General features: G+C 48.0%; 1 protein-coding gene and 1 long non-coding RNA gene across 7 annotated transcripts in view; one reads left to right on the top strand and one right to left on the bottom strand.

The window, feature by feature from the left end:
• NMNAT2 (nicotinamide nucleotide adenylyltransferase 2) overlaps window positions 1–17,497 on the top strand; it is a 194,102-nt gene that overhangs the window by 166,790 nt on the left and 9,815 nt on the right. For all 6 annotated transcript variants that reach the window (XM_035719187.2, XM_025430055.3, XM_025430054.3 and 3 more), the window contains 2 exons: window positions 393–437; window positions 4,686–4,762. In XM_035719187.2, the coding sequence (XP_035575080.1) occupies window positions 393–437; window positions 4,686–4,762 (122 nt within the window). The remainder of the gene's footprint in view (window positions 1–392; window positions 438–4,685; window positions 4,763–17,497) is intronic.
• LOC118355270 (uncharacterized) lies at window positions 3,116–4,795 on the bottom strand. Its single transcript, XR_004817389.2, has 2 exons — window positions 4,656–4,795; window positions 3,116–4,163 (listed from the first exon to the last, which is right to left on the bottom strand). It is a non-coding gene; the product is annotated as an uncharacterized LOC118355270 (long non-coding RNA).

Below are 17,497 nucleotides of genomic sequence, written 5' to 3'. Positions count from 1 at the left end.
CTCCTTGTGACTCTAAAAGCTGCTTCCCTAAGCGTAGAGGACATTGCTTTTGTGGACTGCCTCCCTAAAATACAGAAAGAAACAGAAGGTGCTCAGCGTGAGTGTGTGTGCCTTCGTCACTGGCTTCCCAGTGAAGCTGTCTGACAATTAAAGTCCCAGAAATCTGAATTCCTGCCCGAGAGCACAAGGAGACGATGCTCCCTCTCCATTTTGGGCTGGACTGCTCCCCGTTCACCGTGCATGGATGCCCGCTGTGTAGGGAAGCAATGACCCCCACTTTCCCCACACTCAACCCCATCCCACACACTCCTCTGGAGGCCCCTGGCAGACTGAGTGTTGGGGAGCAGTAAGTCAGTTCCCTGATGCTTCTCCGTGACCTCTTTCCTCCCTAGATGAGAACGCCAATCTGGGCACAGTGATGCGGTATGAGGAAATCGGTAAGTGTGGCTGGAAAAGGGGGACACTTGGAGCTTCCTGCTTCTATGGGGCGGAGGCCAAGTGGGGCAGGGGAGAGGTCTGGAGACCCTGAGTTGTGTCTGCTCTCAGACTGATTGCTCCAAACTAGATGAGAGTCTTAGTTATCTCCCATCTGGCCAGTCCCCAGGAGGTAGGATGGGATGGCTTGGCAATTTTCCCTGCAGAGCCTCCTCTCCCTCATCCAAAACACGTGGAAGTTAGGCCTCAGTGGCAGCCAGAGGGACCTTTCTTTTGCCCATGACACTGCGTGAGGCAGAGGAGCTCCCCTGTCTTCTTTTTCTTCTTCCTGACTTCTGGGCTTGGAGGGCAAGGAGGGGAGAGGAGGCCGAAAGCTGCCTCCAAGGCCTCCCCGCAGCCTGGGGCAGAGGCCAAGGCGCCCCCGTCTGTGTGAGGGTGTGTGGGCCCGAGGCCAGAGCGGGTGGACGGGGCCTCCACCGGGCGGTCAGATGGGAAGGAGCTGGCTCACCCGTGGAAATGAGCTGCGTCCTGCCGGACCCTGGGAAGCAAACCAGAAAACTGATTCTTCCCAAGGTTCCAGGGCGGGTGAGAGATACAAGGGTGTGAGGCTGGGAAAGAACAGACAGCTGCCAGAATGGAGCAGGAGTGGGCGCGGGACCAGGTGACAGGAAAGGTCGGTGACAACTGGAATGCTTGGAACTCTAGCGTGAGGGGCAGCCTGGTGTCCAGCAGACACGCTCAATCTGGAATCCCAGCTGCAGAGATACGCCAGGCCAGTGCCTGCCTGGTCTGCCTCCATCGGGGGCTGGAGGTCAGGTGTTCCTGCTGTGGTCCTGGGAGCATCGGGTTCTCTCCCAGGAGGCCCCGCAGATGTGACGTCACTCAAGGGGCTTCTCTGGGTCATGCCCTCTGATCGGAGGGGTTGTGGCGTACCTGAGTTGGCTCCTACTGTTTTGTTAGAACCATTTCTAAAGATTTTTCAGGAAGTATGCAAACTGGTTGTTACATGCCGCCAATGCAAAGCATTAAATTATATGAAATACATTGCATTAACAACAAAGATGCTGAGTACTCAAAACTCCTCAGTTCTGAGGTGTTCTGCCCAAACGCCCCAAGGGCCAGGAAGAGAGCAAAGCCTTACTTACACTCTCACTCCCTGCCCGTCCACACCTGGCCCCGAGCGGCCTTCCCCGGGAAGTCTTCTTGACCAGCCAGGCTCAGAGCCATCCTCAGACCTTTAACTGTGTTCAGTGTCTATTTCTCTCGCTCCTTGTCCCAGAAAGCCTGTGCTGTGGCAAGCTTCAGCGTGACCCTGTTTCCCTTGCCGGCCCCCAGGGCCAGTGTGTTGGCCGCAGCTGCCTGGAGCTCCCGGGCCTGCAGAGAGTCGCGCAGACGAGCGCTTGCGCAGTGTGCTTCAGGCCGGCACCCTCAGAGTTCCTTATCTTACTGCCGCCTTGCACCGGGCAGGGCTAGCCCTACCCCATCTTGCTCTTCTTTCCAAGAAAGGAAAGCTGGGAGGCCCCAGATGTTAGGACAGATTCGTGGCCTGGGGGCCTGGTGTGGTACAGGTGGCCTTGGCGGGCAAGGGGAGCTGCAAAGGGCCCTGGGGTCTGGGCTTCACAGACCCGGGATTCCTGGGAGGGGAGTGTGGTTGGGGCCCCACTGATTCGGCCTCCTGGCTCCAGATCCCTACATAGGGGCGAACGATGGGGAGGGAGGCCGAAGGGGGCTGCCCTGCTTCCACACTGCTGTGCTGGAAGGCCCTCTGGCTCACGAGAAAGAAAAAGCCATTTCCTCCCAGCTCAGTTAGCCTCTAAGGCTCGGTTTCCATGTCCTTAAGCCCCTGACTGCTCCTGGAGGCTGCTCCAGACTCAGGGCTTTGCGGGCTGGAACTGCCTGCGTTGGGCTCCTGCGATAAACCAGGAGGAACCGCTGCTGCCCTCCAGCGGCCACGCGTGGCATCCCAAGCTCTGCTATGGGGCCTGGGGTCTGTGACCAATGCATCTGTTCTGGTCCTGCAAGAAAAGGTGGAGACCTCACTTTTAAGCTTTCTGTTCTTTGGCTTTAAAAAAATAAGAAAGAAGAAAGAAAGAAAGAAAGAAAGAAAGAAAGAAAGAAAGAAAGAAAGAAAGAAAGAAAGAAAGAAAGAAAGAAAGAAAGAAAGAAAGAAAGAAAGAAAGAAAGAGAAAGAGAGAAAGAGAGAGAGAGAGAGAGAGAGAGAAAGAAAGAAAGAAAGAAAGAAAGAAAGAAAGAAAGAAAGAAAGAAAGAAAGAAAGAAAGAAAGAAAGAAAGAAAACCCCAACCATGTACTCAAATGAGTTTCTGGCTTGGGAATAGAAAAGAGATTTATTTTCATGGCTGTAGAGCAAAGCTTTCTCAACTGTGGACCATAGACATCTGGAAATAAACAGTTCTGTGATGTGGGGGGAGCCATGTGCCTTGTAGGATGTTCAACAGCATTTCTGCCCTCCGAGTACCAGATCCCGGGAGCCCACCTCTCTCCCTCGTCTTGACAACTGAAAAATGTCTCCAGGCATTGTCAGGTCCAGATCATTCTGCACCCCCCCACCCCCCCTACCCCCCCCACCCCCGCCATTGAGACCCACTGACACAGAGAAAGACAAGGGCTGCCACATCCTCTGGACAAGGCCACCCAACTGAAATCTTAGGCAGTCAGAGCTCCAGAGCCTCGGCTTCTTTCTCTTTCTACAGAAAAAGAGCTCCAGAGCTCTGGGTGGTTCCAAGCAGGGGATGGGAACAGTAGGATCCCAGGAATGAACCCAGTCTGGCTCCTCTCAGCCATATGAAGGCTGGTTCATCTCCACAGATGGGGAGTTGGGCCAGAAGGCCTATGGCATAGCATGGAAGGAGGGAGACACCTCTTGCCTGTGCCCCCCCTTCCCCACTCCAAAAACAAAGGCCATGAGGTCCACCCAGGAGGCTCCTGGACAGCTTGCTTCCATGGCTTCTGTGGTCACTTGTCTGCTGTTCACTTATTCAGTACGTCCCAAGCACCTACCGTGTGCGGGTCACTCTGCCAGGCCTGGGGATATAAAGATAAATTAAGGTCCCCGTACATAAGCAGATTGGGCTACGGGATGATGTAAAGGGGAGGGGAGGCTACAGGAATATTTTGGAGCTAAGACCCCATGGCTCCATGAGGAGGAGCCCCATGGGGAAGGGCTGCCCTGGGTGGGACAACAAGATGTTGGCACTGTCGTCAGCCCAGCAGCCTTCCTTCTCTGTGCCATCTGGAGACTCCCGCAGCAGGGACCAGGTCACTGTCTGAAAGTCCTTGTGAGGTCCCCGAGGAGCTGTGTGGTCTCAGGCAGGCAGGCCTAACAGCCATGTCTCTGCGTCGGTGCAGGGTGGCAGTGGTTTCTGGAAGGCTCCGAGCAGGGCTGTCTCACACTTTCAGACAAGATGCCCACAGCCACGGCCTCTTGCCAGAGGGCCCAGGGTGCCTGGGAACCACACGCTGCACACTGAGTCACACCCAGGCAGAGGTCTTCCCCCACGTGGTTCTGAGAATCCTGGGATCCTTTTCTCCCCACTGCTCAGTTTTAATAAGTCAGTGAGTTTGCTGCCTGTCGTGATGGGCCATGCTGGGATAATTCAGGGCAGGCTTCGGGAGGGAAGGAAAATAAGTGACAAGCAGGAAGCCCGCCTGGGAAGGAGGCGGGTGGGCTCAGCCTTGCTTCTCAAGCTGTTTGCTGAGGGCGGTGGCCCTGGAAAGGGAGGACATCTGATTAACTCAGTAGCGCATGGGTACACTCGGTGTTCCCCCAACCCCCCGTCGTGTCAGCATTTGTGATGAAGCCTGGATAATGCACAGCAGCATGGAAGCCAAACTATGTTGACAATTAAGTTTGATGGGGAGCAAAAGAGAGAGCCCCTTAGATCTAAGACAAGTCACATAGCTGGCTCGGTCTCTCTTGGGATGACCAACCATCCTGGTTTAGCACGGAAGGACCCGGGCCCCCAGAAACCCCTCCGAACCAGGCAAGCCAAGACCCTCCCTGAATGACAGCTCCTCTCGCAAAGGGCAAGAGTGGTCTGTAAATGAGCCGGGGGCGTGGGGGGCAAAGGCTTCTATACTGCACGCACCACACAGTGCAGGGGAGCCTGGAAGAGCTGGGTGCGGGAACCCCAAGGGTTGGTGACTTCTGTATTAACAGGGGAAGGGCTGGGAGTTGCATGTTTTCCAGGTCTCCACTTACCCCTGTGCAATCTTTGCTCCCCCTCCTCAGAGCTGCGGATCTTGCTGCTGTGTGGCAGTGACCTGCTGGAATCCTTCTGCATCCCGGGGCTCTGGAACGAGGCGGATGTGAGTAGCAGGGTTACTGCAGCACCACACACAGCTGCCTTGGGAAGGATGGGGAGGGGGCACCTGGTTCCAGCCTTTGCTTTTTCCACGCCTCCCCTACTACCTCCCTCCCCGATCCGAGCATCCCATCTCGAGGAGCTCCCCAGAGGACGATCCATTCACGTCACTATGGAAGAAAGTTCCCACCTATCCCAAGCTTTATCCCGGACTGCATTTTTGTGCTCACTCCTCCTCGATCTTGCTCCTGTAAAGCCCCTTGGAAGAAAGCAATCTGAGTCATGGAATACCTTCTCCAGGGAGTACTTGGGAGTGTCTGTGTGTGGCAGTAAGTGGGGGAGGGAAGGATTTAAAGAAAGCCTTAGCCCTTTTGAGATTATGTGTGTTTTGTTTTCCTTTGATTCCTTTTGAAGAGGTAGTAAATACCACCCTAGAATTCCCTCAACAAGAAGAAAGGGGTCAGGAGGAGAGGCATTAATGGCAAAAGGTCAGTAGGATCCTTCGTGCAATTGACTAGGGAAGAGAAGGAAACAGGAAGTTAAACTTATACCACTTGGAAGCTCAATGTACATCTTTTGTTGCCAGATCTGATGTTGATGGTCTTAAACCAGCTAATTCCTAAGTTACTCACCTTTGTCTGTACGTTGGCTCTTGCTCTTTCATTAATTCGTTCACTGGATAGCCTGAGTTTTGCTAGTTCCCAATTCCATAGCCCTGTGCAAGTTGGATTCTCAAGGCAGCAATTCCAGATCTCGTGCTTTCTTTACGAACCTGCTGTGAGACCCCATGCAAACCACTCAACTCTCTGGGAATCAGATTTTTTTCCAGTTTTGTTGAGATATAATTGATATGTAACATGGTATTATTATTTTTTAAAGATTTTATTTGTTTATTCGAGAGAGAGAGAGAGAGGCAGAAACACAAGGCAGAGGGAGAAGCAGGCTCCATGCAGCGAGCCCGACGTGGGACTTGATCCTGGGTCTCCAGGATCACACCCTAGGCCAAAGGCGGCACTAAACCACTGGGCCACCCGGGCTGCCCGTAACATGGTATTAGCTTAAGGTGTAGAATGCAATGATTTGAGATGTGTATATATTGCAAAATGTTATCAGAGTAAGTTTAACATCACTTCACATAGTACATCTTGGTTGTGTTTTTAAAAATCTATACCATGTTACCTAACACATTCTGACATTTGAAAAAATAGGCAGTATTAGGTGGCAAGACGTATGCATATGAAATTTTTTCATGTACATACATGTATTTCTCTGAAGAGGGAGAGAAGACCTTCAGGATCAGATTCCAGATTCCAGGTCCATTCCAACACAGCTCATGACAAAAATCTATCTTGACCTTCAGTTTTTCCCATCTCTAAAATGGGTGTAATAATAGTACCTGCCTCATAGGATTTGAGGAAAATGAAATGAGATTGTGTACGTGAAGTGCCCAGCCTAGTGCTGCACACACAGTTACATACAACAAATGTTCCTAAAGGAATTTACCTAAACTATCTCAGACATACACACAGATATTCCAGGTGAAGGGTGTGAGTGCTAACACGCTGTGGGAGGACCAGGAGGGCAGGGAGAGTTTCCCCGCAGATGAATTATACTGTGTAAGCCTTTCATCGCCACCCCTGGACCATTTCTTGCGGGTGAAATTCTAAACCTCCTTTCAGTTCTGGATGAAGTGACTTAATTAACTTTTACTTTCCTCTCTACTTCACAAGGTGCTGTGAAAGTAAACAGTACTGTACCCGAAGTTGTGTACAAGATCTCAGCAGAGCTCTTTCAGGAAGCTAGGGAAATCAGGGAGTGGGGGGCAGCTGTGGGGGGCACATCCCTTGGGGAGGCCCGGATGTCCTGGAGGGATGAAGTCAGCACCTGGGGCAGCAGCCTGAAGGGCCGCCTACAGGAGCAGGGAATCTCTGGAGCCCCCTCTCAGGGGCACACCTCCCCCTCTGTGGAGCCTGGAATTTATAGCATGGGGACCCTGGAAGCACAGCCAGTCCTCTGTTCCTCCCAGTTAGATCGCTGACCTCAGGTCCTCTGACTTCTTTCCAAAATGGTCTCTCTTGCTGTTGGCAGATCCGACATTTGAAGACCAAGAAAAGGAGACCCAGGTCTCTCCTCTTCCCATTGGGCTCTGGTGTTGACATGACATGGTGGTTGAGACAAAAAAAAAAAAAAAAGAGAGAAACCAAAAGCTGTTGATTAACTGGGAAAGTGACCATGAAGGTGGAGTGAGACCCTCACTTATTCAGCTATGTTCCCCCTTGGTTGGTGACTCTGAAGATCCAGAGCACCCAGCCCGGCTGCAGCCAGAGAGCACAACGAGAGGGCCAACAGGAACCCACATCCCTCCTGCCTGGCTGGTACGAATCCCAATCCACAGCACAGGCAGCAGGGACTTGGGTGAAGTAGACAAAGCTCACGCCAAAAGGCTTTCTGGAGCCTAGAGCTCTACCTCCCCATCCCTTCTCACTCAACTGCTCTGTCCCCTAACTTAACCCACAGCCAATCTGTGGAGTCCTTAGAATTGTGGCACCTGAGGCAGAGGGGGAAAAAAAAAATCAAGGAGCTGTTTCCTTACATAATGAGTGTGAATCTCAACCCACAAAAGAGGTGTGCTAGAAATATCACCTTTGATTTATTTAAATCAAATTAAAATTCAAGTCTAGATCTATTCCACAGGGATGATGGGAAGTTAGTCTCAGTTATTGTATTACTGATTAGCAGAACCTCAAAGGCTTCCGTCGGCCCTGAACACGAACATTTGTTCATCAGGGTCCCCACGGACGCCTTCCTTGTCTGGACATTCGTGGCCACTTGCGGGGCTCCTGGCCCAGTCTGGAAGCCCAGCGCGGGGGCCCCACCCACCAATGATCATCAAGACCCATTTTCTTCTGAGGGTTTGTCCCTAGGAGGTTTTGCTCTAGGAGGGAGGAGAGATCTGGTTTTCACAGATCCCTAGGTTCCTTCTAGTGTAGAAATGGGGGGGGGGGGGGAATGGGGGGGGAGAGAATGCAGAACCTCTTCTTTCTGTTCTAAGGGTATCTTTCTATTTTCTTTCATCCTCGGGATATCTAGAGAAATCTCTTCTGTGAGTTTATAGCCACTGACTGTAAAACATTGATTACTGCCCTGAGAATTAGAGACTAGGGTCTTCTGGTACAGAGTCCGGTTCTCTGCTAGAAATAGGGTTGGGCTGGGCAGAGGGGGATGTAGTTAGTTAGTAACTACTAACTAGTGAGTAATTCAATGGCTTATTCCACAGTCCCTGTTTGAGGATGGTTGGATTTCAGGGTCTAGAAAAGGAAGGCCTTACTTTAATGACTGGGTATGGGGTGAGTCCTGCTTATTCTACTAGAAAATTCTACCCTCTGGAGTTTGCCTGGAAGGGGTCCATTTTAGGGTTTTTAGTTCCTATCCATGAGATTACCAGGGACAAGGCATACGGACCTACGCTGGGTTTCTTCATTACTTGGTGTCCCAAGTGATACTTGTTGCCACAGACCTCTGTTTGGTCACCAGGAGCCCAAACCCCTGAATCTGCCCATAGACTTGGGGACAGGAGGTGGGGAGAAGAACCAAGCTTCTTGGGAAGGCCACAGGCCCTGGCTCCACATCCTAGCCTCCTATGTTCTTCAGAATCCTCAGGATTCTGGAGGAAGGAGAGAAGCCACTAGTTCAGACAGATCTGGGGAGAAATAGGAGTCTCTCCACCCTTCTGTAAAGAAAGCTCAAAGCAGGCTGTGGAGCAGCTTTGTTCTCCAGCTGGGCTGGGAAGCAGCTGAGCTGGTCTGTTCCACAGCAGGATGCCAAGGCTTCCTCCGGCACAGTCACAAATTCTCTGCTGAGTCGCTCTAGCTCTTTCTATTGGGATTCCTGAAGGAGTGCTCTCCATCCAGCAGTCTAATCACACAGTCAAAGGAACAACCCCACCTCCTAACACATCCCTTGGGCATTTCCTATTAGGCACAAAGATCCATTAGCCCACAGTAAATTCTGACCTCCTCTGACCAATGACACACCCTTCCCCTTACATTCCAGGGGCAGAAAATTCCATACATATCCATCAAGTTTCTCTCCGTGGAATACAAAAGAGCTGCTTGTGCAGCCTGGCAGTTGGCTTTTTCATTCTTGATTCCTTAGAGAATTCAAGATCCAGGATCCTGGGCTAACCTTGGAGATCAACCCCCAGGGACACCTCTACACCCCCCCCCCACCCCCCCCCACCCCCCACACAGCCCTTCCCATCCCTGGGTTTCTATTACAGAGTTAGTCTCCCCTAGGGGACCTGATCTTTGCTGTGCTACATCATCCTGGCACCAGCACGAAGGCAGGTATCCAAGCAAGGACCAGCATTTGTGGGAAGTCAAGGCCAAGGAATAAAGGGTCAGCCAGAGACACACATTTGTGAAGCGGGAAGCTGTTACATTCACTCTCCTCCCCCAAATAAAATCAGTTGTCTAGGGCTTGTGCTGTCAGCTGCTGTGTCCATCCGCTGCTTTGTCCATTATAAAAGAAGGCAGTCTGGCAAATTAATTCTGATCCAAGCATTCTTTCCTTCAATCAATATTTCTTCTTCTTCTTTTTTTTAAGGATTTTATTTATTTATTTATTCATGAGAGACACACACAGAGAGAGAGGCAGAGACACAGGCAGAGGGAGAAGCAGGCTCCATGCAGGGATCCTGATGCGGGACTCGATCCCGGGACTCCAGGATCATGCCCTGAGCCGAAGGCAGACACTCAATGGCTGAGCCACCTAGGCATCCCTCAATCAATATTTCAACTTAACACATATTATTAGAGCCCAGGATGAATATAAGCATGTTACTTGTCCTTAGAGCACTTGCGATCTAAAAGTATCTTTTTTATTATATTCATTTTTATATTGCATGAAATAAAATTGTAAAAAGTTTAGAAGAGTTCCTGAAACTAGTAAGCACTCAATAAATGTTGGCTATTATTCATCTATTGGTTTTAAAACATTCATTGACTACCTACCAAGGGCCAGACATTTGTTCTGGGGCTGAATGAGCAGAGAAAACAAAATAGACAAAGCTTCTTACTATGTGCACTTTACTTTCTAGATAATAAATACTTTGATATTTCTTGTGGATCAGCTCAGTTAACCCCTAGCACACTCCTGTGAAGTGGAAGTCACACAAGTCTTCTGATTCCTAATCCATAAAATACATGAGAAGAATGAGAATGATGATAGATGGATGGTGATGATGATGATGATGATGATGATGATAGATAGATAGATGGATAGATGATAGATATTTCATGGCAGGCTGCAAAAGGGGCGCACTTGAGCTGGGCTTTGAGTAATGGGCAGGATTGGGTTAAGCGGGTGGAAAGAGATGGGCTTTTTGAGTTGAGAGAAGGCTGTAAAAGATCTAATGGTGGGGACAAGAGCTACTGGGAGATGGTTCTGGCTGGTTGAAATAGAAGGTTTAGCTTCGTCTTTATTTGAGAAGGTTTTGACTTTTCAGCGAACAGACAAAATTATTAAGTTTAATGATTAAAGATATTAGCTGCTTTCAAATGGTATTTGCATTTTAAATGAGCAAGGGTCAATAATTAACCCAAAGGAATGAAAATCTGAAGGTGGAACTTTAGGCACCTGAGATGGGCCAGTAAGGAAATTGTTTTTTCTTTTTCTTTCTTTTTGTACTTCTTGAAACCCAGCATTCCATAGGCTGGCTCTAATTGGCTGGATCCCACAGTTTTCCAGCCAACCAGCCATGGGCTAACTGCTTCCTACATCCACCAGCTATGGGAAAACAACCAAAGAAAATAAACAGAGAAGTCAGGGGCCCTAGCCACTCCAGAAGAAATCCCAGGGCGCTAGGACTCATAGAGCAAAGACAAACATTTGGTCTTTCAGGCTCAGATGGTTTTTATCAGACAGTCCAGTCCCAGCCAGGAAGCCCCATGGACACTTCCACCCCGGGGATTAGGCCTCCACACTGATAAAACCAATGTCGGATTTACAGACTCTAGGGAAGGAGGCTTAGCTCCTATCATGGAAGATTCTGGTTCTCGTGTGAAAGATACTATTGGTTTGGTTTACAAGCTTTCGACTTGAGTCTGGAATCTCTTGCCTTCCCACACCCCCAAATTGGAAGTGAGAATGGGGATAATTTCCTCTGGGAAACCCCTCTGAAGGAACACTCATTTATTAGCACTTAAGAGAGCCATTCTGGAAATGCCTTCCCACTTTCTCATCTCTGATCATACTAACCTCTGCCCTGCTTTCCCCCCAGAGAGGAACAGAGGCCACAACAAGGGTGGAGGATTCTTTACTGAAATAGGTGGGGCCTATTTCACACACACCCCAACCCACAGTGTGGCTTCTACTGGACACCTTGCATCTTTTGCAACCCAGATGGAAGGATACAAAATTTTATACTCCAGGGGGCGATGTAGAGTAACGAACGGAGGAAGCTCATGATAAACCTCCCCGGGTGGAGAAACAAACAAGATAGAATATATTTTCAAACCAAAAAAGTTTCAAGTCACTAAAATGTGAGTCTTAAGAAATGGATCTAAGAAGTTTGATGTAGCAGACAGAGGCTTTAAAGCTGATCAGAGCGGGTTCAAATCCACTAACTAGAACTATATCTCACTGAGTCTTGATTTCCCCATTTATGAATGGAGAACTGAGGCACATATTTCAGAAGACCATTGTTGTAAGGATTCAGTGTAGTACTCAGTAAAGCTCCCAGGACTGTGCGTGGCACAGAACAGATACCTTCATACGTGTTTCTTTCCCTCCTTACTGATGGTCCCTTGTCCATCTGTCAACACCCTCATCTGGAGAAGAAACACAGGTGAGCCCAAGTCACCCAGGTGCTACACCTGGAGAAGAGGGCACTGTCTGGGGGAGATGGTCAGGATTCTGAATCCTGATTTCAGAATGATTCTACAGAGGATCTAACCAGTTAGGCTTGCCTGACTAAATCCATGTAAATTGGATCCTTTTGTCAATGGAAGTCAAACCTTCTGATTAAAACATTTTAATGACTTCTGTTTGCAATTGGAATGAAACTCCATCTCTGATCTGGTCCTTGTCTACTTTTCCTACTTCTCTGTGCTTCAGTCCTACCTATTTTGTTTTGCTTTGCACTGTTTTGGTTTTTAAATTGTTTTTCTTACCTCAGGGCCTTTGCACTAGCTGTGGCCTAACTAGGAGTGCTCTTACCCCAGATATTTCTATGCCTGGCCCCTTCTTGTCATTTTAGTTTTAACTTAAAGGTCATTTTGTTTTATATTCAATCTTGTACTTAATTCCACCTCATGTTTTCTTCTTTACATGTTTGTTTATGGTTGCTCCCTACTGGGAAGGTAAGCTGTATGAGTACACTAGATTTGCCTGTCTTATCTGGCAACACCAGGAGAGTGCCCCATTTACCATATACATGCCATAAAAGTTTGCAGAATGAAAGAATGAAAGAGTACCTGAGTGTAGCTTAGTTGGAGGAGGTTGGCCCATAAGAGACTTTTAAGTCCACCATGAGGTGTGGCCCACACTTTTACCAGTTACCCGTAAGATATTAGCCACTACAAGATATTAGCCACTTAATAGTAACCTACTGTTATCCTTCATAGCAATAGATACACTTGAAATAATCAATCATTTGTTTACTGCCTCCTACTAGGTAGGGATTGATCCAAGAGATGAAGCCATGTCTGTCTTGCTCAACTCTCTCTCCCTGGTACCCAGGGAAGTACTTGGCTAAGAGCCAACCCAAAAGCATCCCCAACCCAAAGCATCCCCCAAATCCAACAGTGCAGATCTTGAAATTCAGCCTCCCAGAGGGATGATGATCATAACTTCACATTCCTTCCAGATTTGCCGCCTGGGTCCTCATGAATGTTCTCTCTCCCAAGGCCAAGTTGCTTCCTGCCCCAACATGTCTCATATCCTTCCTTCAGATTCCCCACATTTGGGGAACCAGAGTCCACCCCCTCCCACTTCCTCTCCCCATCCCCACCCCTGCCTCCCCTGGGGAGCCTTTGACCAGAGGATGAAAAGATATGCCTGTGAGCAGGAAGTTGGAACAGGATGAATGTCACAGACCCCCACCTCAGACATCACAGGCCAGAGCTCAACCGGGAGGGAGTCCCGTTGTATGCTGGGGGAGGGGAGCGAAGAAGACTACTCTGATCCTGCTAACTGCCTGGCAGTATGGGCTCACATTGGTCAGCATCAGGAAAGGGATTTGCCAAGAAAGACAGCTCTGCTACCTTGGCTACTCACCCACCTCCCCACTGCTGAGGCAAGACCTGCGGAGAACTCTTTGTAAACAGGCAGGTGGAATAAGCTGGAATAACAGCTCCGTGCCAGGGGCCTGAGCACACTCCTGCAGGCTCATGGGTAAGGAGAGCCTGAGCAACCCCGTGTTTCCTCTGTTTTCAAATGTCCACCCCAACCACCTCTACTCTCCAGGGCAAAGGGCGACATCCTCGTTTTTGCTGGAATCTTCAGAGGTGTTTGTTGCACGAGTATCTCATTTTCACCACCTCCCAAACCAAGCCAGAGAATTAGCAGCTTAGGCAACTGCCAATGTGATTTATAGCAACAGTTTCTCAGAGGTTGGTGCACATCAGAAGGATTACGGAGCTTTGTAAAGCTCCTAAACAGCCCATCCTAAACATGTTGGATCAAAATCCCTGAGGTGAGGTCTGGGGGATCTACTTTTGTCACTGGTTTTAAAGCTCCCCCAGATGCTTCTGCTCACCAATCAGATCAAGTCTGGGAACCTGCAAATGTAGGCTCACCCTTACTTGTATAGGACCTGAGAGTCTATCTTTTGAGTAACTTCTTTGGGCCTCCTAGAGCTCCCATTAAGTACTGTGGGCTCCTCGCCAGGTCCTGAGACAGGGAGAGTTTATCGGCTAATGCCTCAAAGACAGCTGTCAGACAAGACTCTGCAGGAATCTACTTATTGAACAGCTCCTATTAAGCACATATGAGGTGTCAGGGCCTTTCCCCTAGGGACACAGTGACGAACAAAACACACAATGCTCTCTGCCCTCATGGAGATTATCTTTATAGAAGAGGGACAAAGAGACAAAAATCAGGTTGAACAAGGAAGATATATAAAGTGTTAGATGGACATAAAGGCTAGTGAGGAGCATAAAATCCAGGAAGGGGCGGGAACTGTGCAGGTGTGGCTAACGTGTGGGTCTGTGTGCGTGGTGCCAAAAGATGAAATAGCCTGGTCTCACTGAGAAGATGATATTTAAGTAAAGACTTTTGAGCCAAGGAGCAGCACAATCTATTTTAATACTATTGATCTGTCTGTTGGGAATAGACTGAAAAAAGCAAGAGAAAAACAAGAAGACCAGAGCAATCCAAGTGAGAGCTGATGGGACTGAATTCATTTTCTGTTGCTGTAGACTGGTGGCTGAAGGCCACACATACGGCGCCTGGGGCGCTCAGTCGGTTAAGGTTCTAACTCTTGGTTTCAGCTCAGGTCACAATCTCAAGGTTGTGAGATGGAGTCCTGTGTCAGGCTCCATGCTCAGCAAGGAGTTTGCTCAAGATTCTCTCTCTCTCCCTTTCCTTCACCTTCTGCCCCTCCCCCTCGCTTGATCTCATTCTCTCTCTCTCTCAAATAAATAAATAAAATCTTTAAAAAACAAAACAACACACTCACACACTGATTCTCTTATACCCTGGAAGCCAGAGGTACAAAATAGGTTTCGCTGGGCAAAAACCAAGTTGTTGGCAAGGCCACATTCCCTCCAGAGACTCCAGGAGAGGATCTGTCTTCACCTTCTCCAGCTTCTAGAGCTGCATTGCTTACCTTCTTTGGCTCATGACCCCTTCTTTCCATCTTCAGGGCCAACAGTGGAACATCTTCAAATGCCTCTCTGCTCTGTCTTTATGTCATTTTCTCTCTTCCGCGTTAAATGTTCCCCTGCCTCCCTCTTGTAAGGACACTTTTACTACTCACCTAGATTATGTAGGGTAATTTCAAGATCCTTAGCTTAATTCAAATCTGCATATGCGTTGCCATATAAGATAACATTCACAAATTCTACAGATTAGGACCCAGTTATCTTTGGGGGCCAGTATTTAACCTACCAAAGTAGGCTTGGACCAGCAGAAACTTGATGGAAATGGTGAAAAATGAGCAGATTCTTGGATTTGTTTTGAAGGGGGAATCAAATAGGTTACCTTTTAGGTGGAATGTGGGATGTGAGAGGAAGAGATGAATCAAGGAAAATGCCAAGGCTTTGACCTGAGCAGTTGTGAGTAGGGAGTTTCCATTTACTGAAATGAAAAAGTCTATAAGAGAAGCATTTTAGGGATTTTAGGGATGTACAATGAGTGAGTGATTCACTGATTGACGTCAGAAGGTTCAGGGGCCCATGGACATTTTAGATTTGAGATGCCCTCCTAAGTAAGCATATTGAAAAGTCTGCTGGATACATGAGTTTGAAGCTCAGGAGAGAAGTCTGTGCCAGAGGTATTAATTTGGGAGCCTTTGGTATGCCTTTAAAGCTTTGCAATTGAATGAAATCATTAAGAGTGTGAGTATAGGTAGAAAGAAGTCCAAGGATTGAGGCCTGTGGGACACCAGTGAGTCAAGGTTAGGGACATGAGAAAGAATTAGCACAAGGAGACCAAAAATTATAGCTGCTAAGGTAGGAAGAAATCAGGAGAGAATGGTCTCCAGGAGGCCAGGTGAAGAAGGAAACTGGGATTAGGGGTGACAGATTGTAGGTCCCTACATGAGATGGATATCTATGGGACCTATGGTACAGCTCACCAATTTAGCACCTGGTACTTCTCCCTACCCCCAAATGCACACCCACACAAATACCCTCTAGCATGAAAATCAAGCCTGGTGCCCTAGGGTCTGGGCAAAGGAGCAGAGAAGTTCTGCAGTCTCTGACCCAAACTCCTGTGGACAGGCAGCTTGGATGTGGTTAAGTTGTATGTCTTGTCCTGTAGACCCTGTCTCCTGTGCTCCATCTGAGATTCTCAGGGGGCAAGTCTGTCACCTGTTTCTGGAAAAAGAAAACATCTCAAGCAGCAAAGTCTCCCAACTGCTTGCCACCCACTGAGCCACCTGGCACTGTTATTGATTGAGTGGGAAGCAGCAGCTGCACAATGTCACCCATAGGGTGACTTTCCCCATGAGGCTGGACTCCAACAATAGCTGGAACCGTTGTTTTCATACTTTCAATGAAAATGCTCACTTTAAATAACCCTATTATTTCCTTCATCACTTATGGAACATCTACCAAGTTCTCAAAATCAAATTGAAGTCGGATCCTACATGATGCCATGTACACCACGTATCTTGAGTCTTTTAGAAAGGCAGTTGAGGAATGTCCACGTATGCCAACTTGGATGGATCCCCTCCCCTCTTCTCCCCTTCCCACTCCTCTCCCTTCCCCTTCCTCTCCTCATCTCTCCTCCCTTCTCTTTTATCTTTCTCTGCCCTACCACTTCCCCTGGAGTTTTAAGTAGTACTTAGACCCCTGGTCCTCAAGCTGGTTGCATATTGGAATCACCTGGGAAATTTTAAAAACTATGATACCTAGGTCCCATTCTCAGAGATTTGGTTTAACTGCTCTTGGGCAGGAGCTGGACTTCGAGAGTGTTGAAAGATCCTTGGATGATTCTGATGTGCAGCCAAATTTGAGAACCAGTGCCTCGGGTTACCTTCTGAGTAGTGAATACCAGTGTAATATTCCCAATGCAAAAAGCTGTGGAGGAGGAGGTGGATCTACCTCCAACTTCTTATCCCGCCTCTCCCTAACATTCCTGGTTTATAGGGTAAATGCTTGGTGCCAGTTTCCCATCTGAACACTACCAATAGATGCCTGTGCTGTATAATGTTCTGTATCTTCCAAACAGCATGATCCAGTGGAGGCTCTGATATATATATATATATATATATATACACACACACACACACACACACACACACACAATATATACATATATGTATATATATATACATATATATACATATATATATATACATATTTTTATAGACTCTGATATTCTATACCTAGCTTCTAACTTCTCTCCACAACTTCCATCCCAGGGCACCTTCAACCAGTTTTTTGTGTCAGCAATATCAGAGTTCCAGCTGCAACTAGCTCCAGTTATAAGCAATGGGAGAAGTAGGGTAAAGGTGATGGAAATACCCAAGGGCATGTGTACACATGCACGGGTGCACACATACATACATACTCGAACATGATCAATGAATCAAACTGAGGAGTGGCATTCTGCTCAGGTAGAAATTGTCCGATAGAGAAAAAGTGGCCACAGTGCTCCATAGTGTCTGTTTTTGTGGTACTTATTCAAAGGAAAAACTTGGGCCCCTTGCCACCACAGCAGGTCTTGCACAATGAACTGTGCTCCTTAGAAGCAACTTGTCTCCCCCCTCCTTTCTCTCCCCATCCAGGATCCTTAATTGGCAAGATCTAAACAGCAATATGCCCGGGCTAGATCCAAGTCTATTAAATGCCATAAATTTCAGGTTTTTTGAAAATAAAAATTGGCACAAGTTTCCAGAAAGCAACTTGGTATTATGTCTTAAGAGTTTGAAATATGTTCAGTTTATATCCTTTCATCTAATTATTTTACTTCTTATCCTAAGGAAACAAGCAGAGATGTGGTAAAAGATTTATATATAAAGATCTTCAACCAAATGTTATGTATACTTGCAAAAAATTACTTCCTCAGAAGT

Source organism: Canis lupus, chromosome 7 (assembly GCF_003254725.2).
Source record: "Canis lupus dingo isolate Sandy chromosome 7, ASM325472v2, whole genome shotgun sequence".
Lineage (NCBI taxonomy): Eukaryota > Metazoa > Chordata > Mammalia > Carnivora > Canidae > Canis > Canis lupus.
The sequence above is the reverse complement of the archived record's forward strand: the minus strand, read 5'-3'. Positions and strand labels throughout refer to the sequence as shown.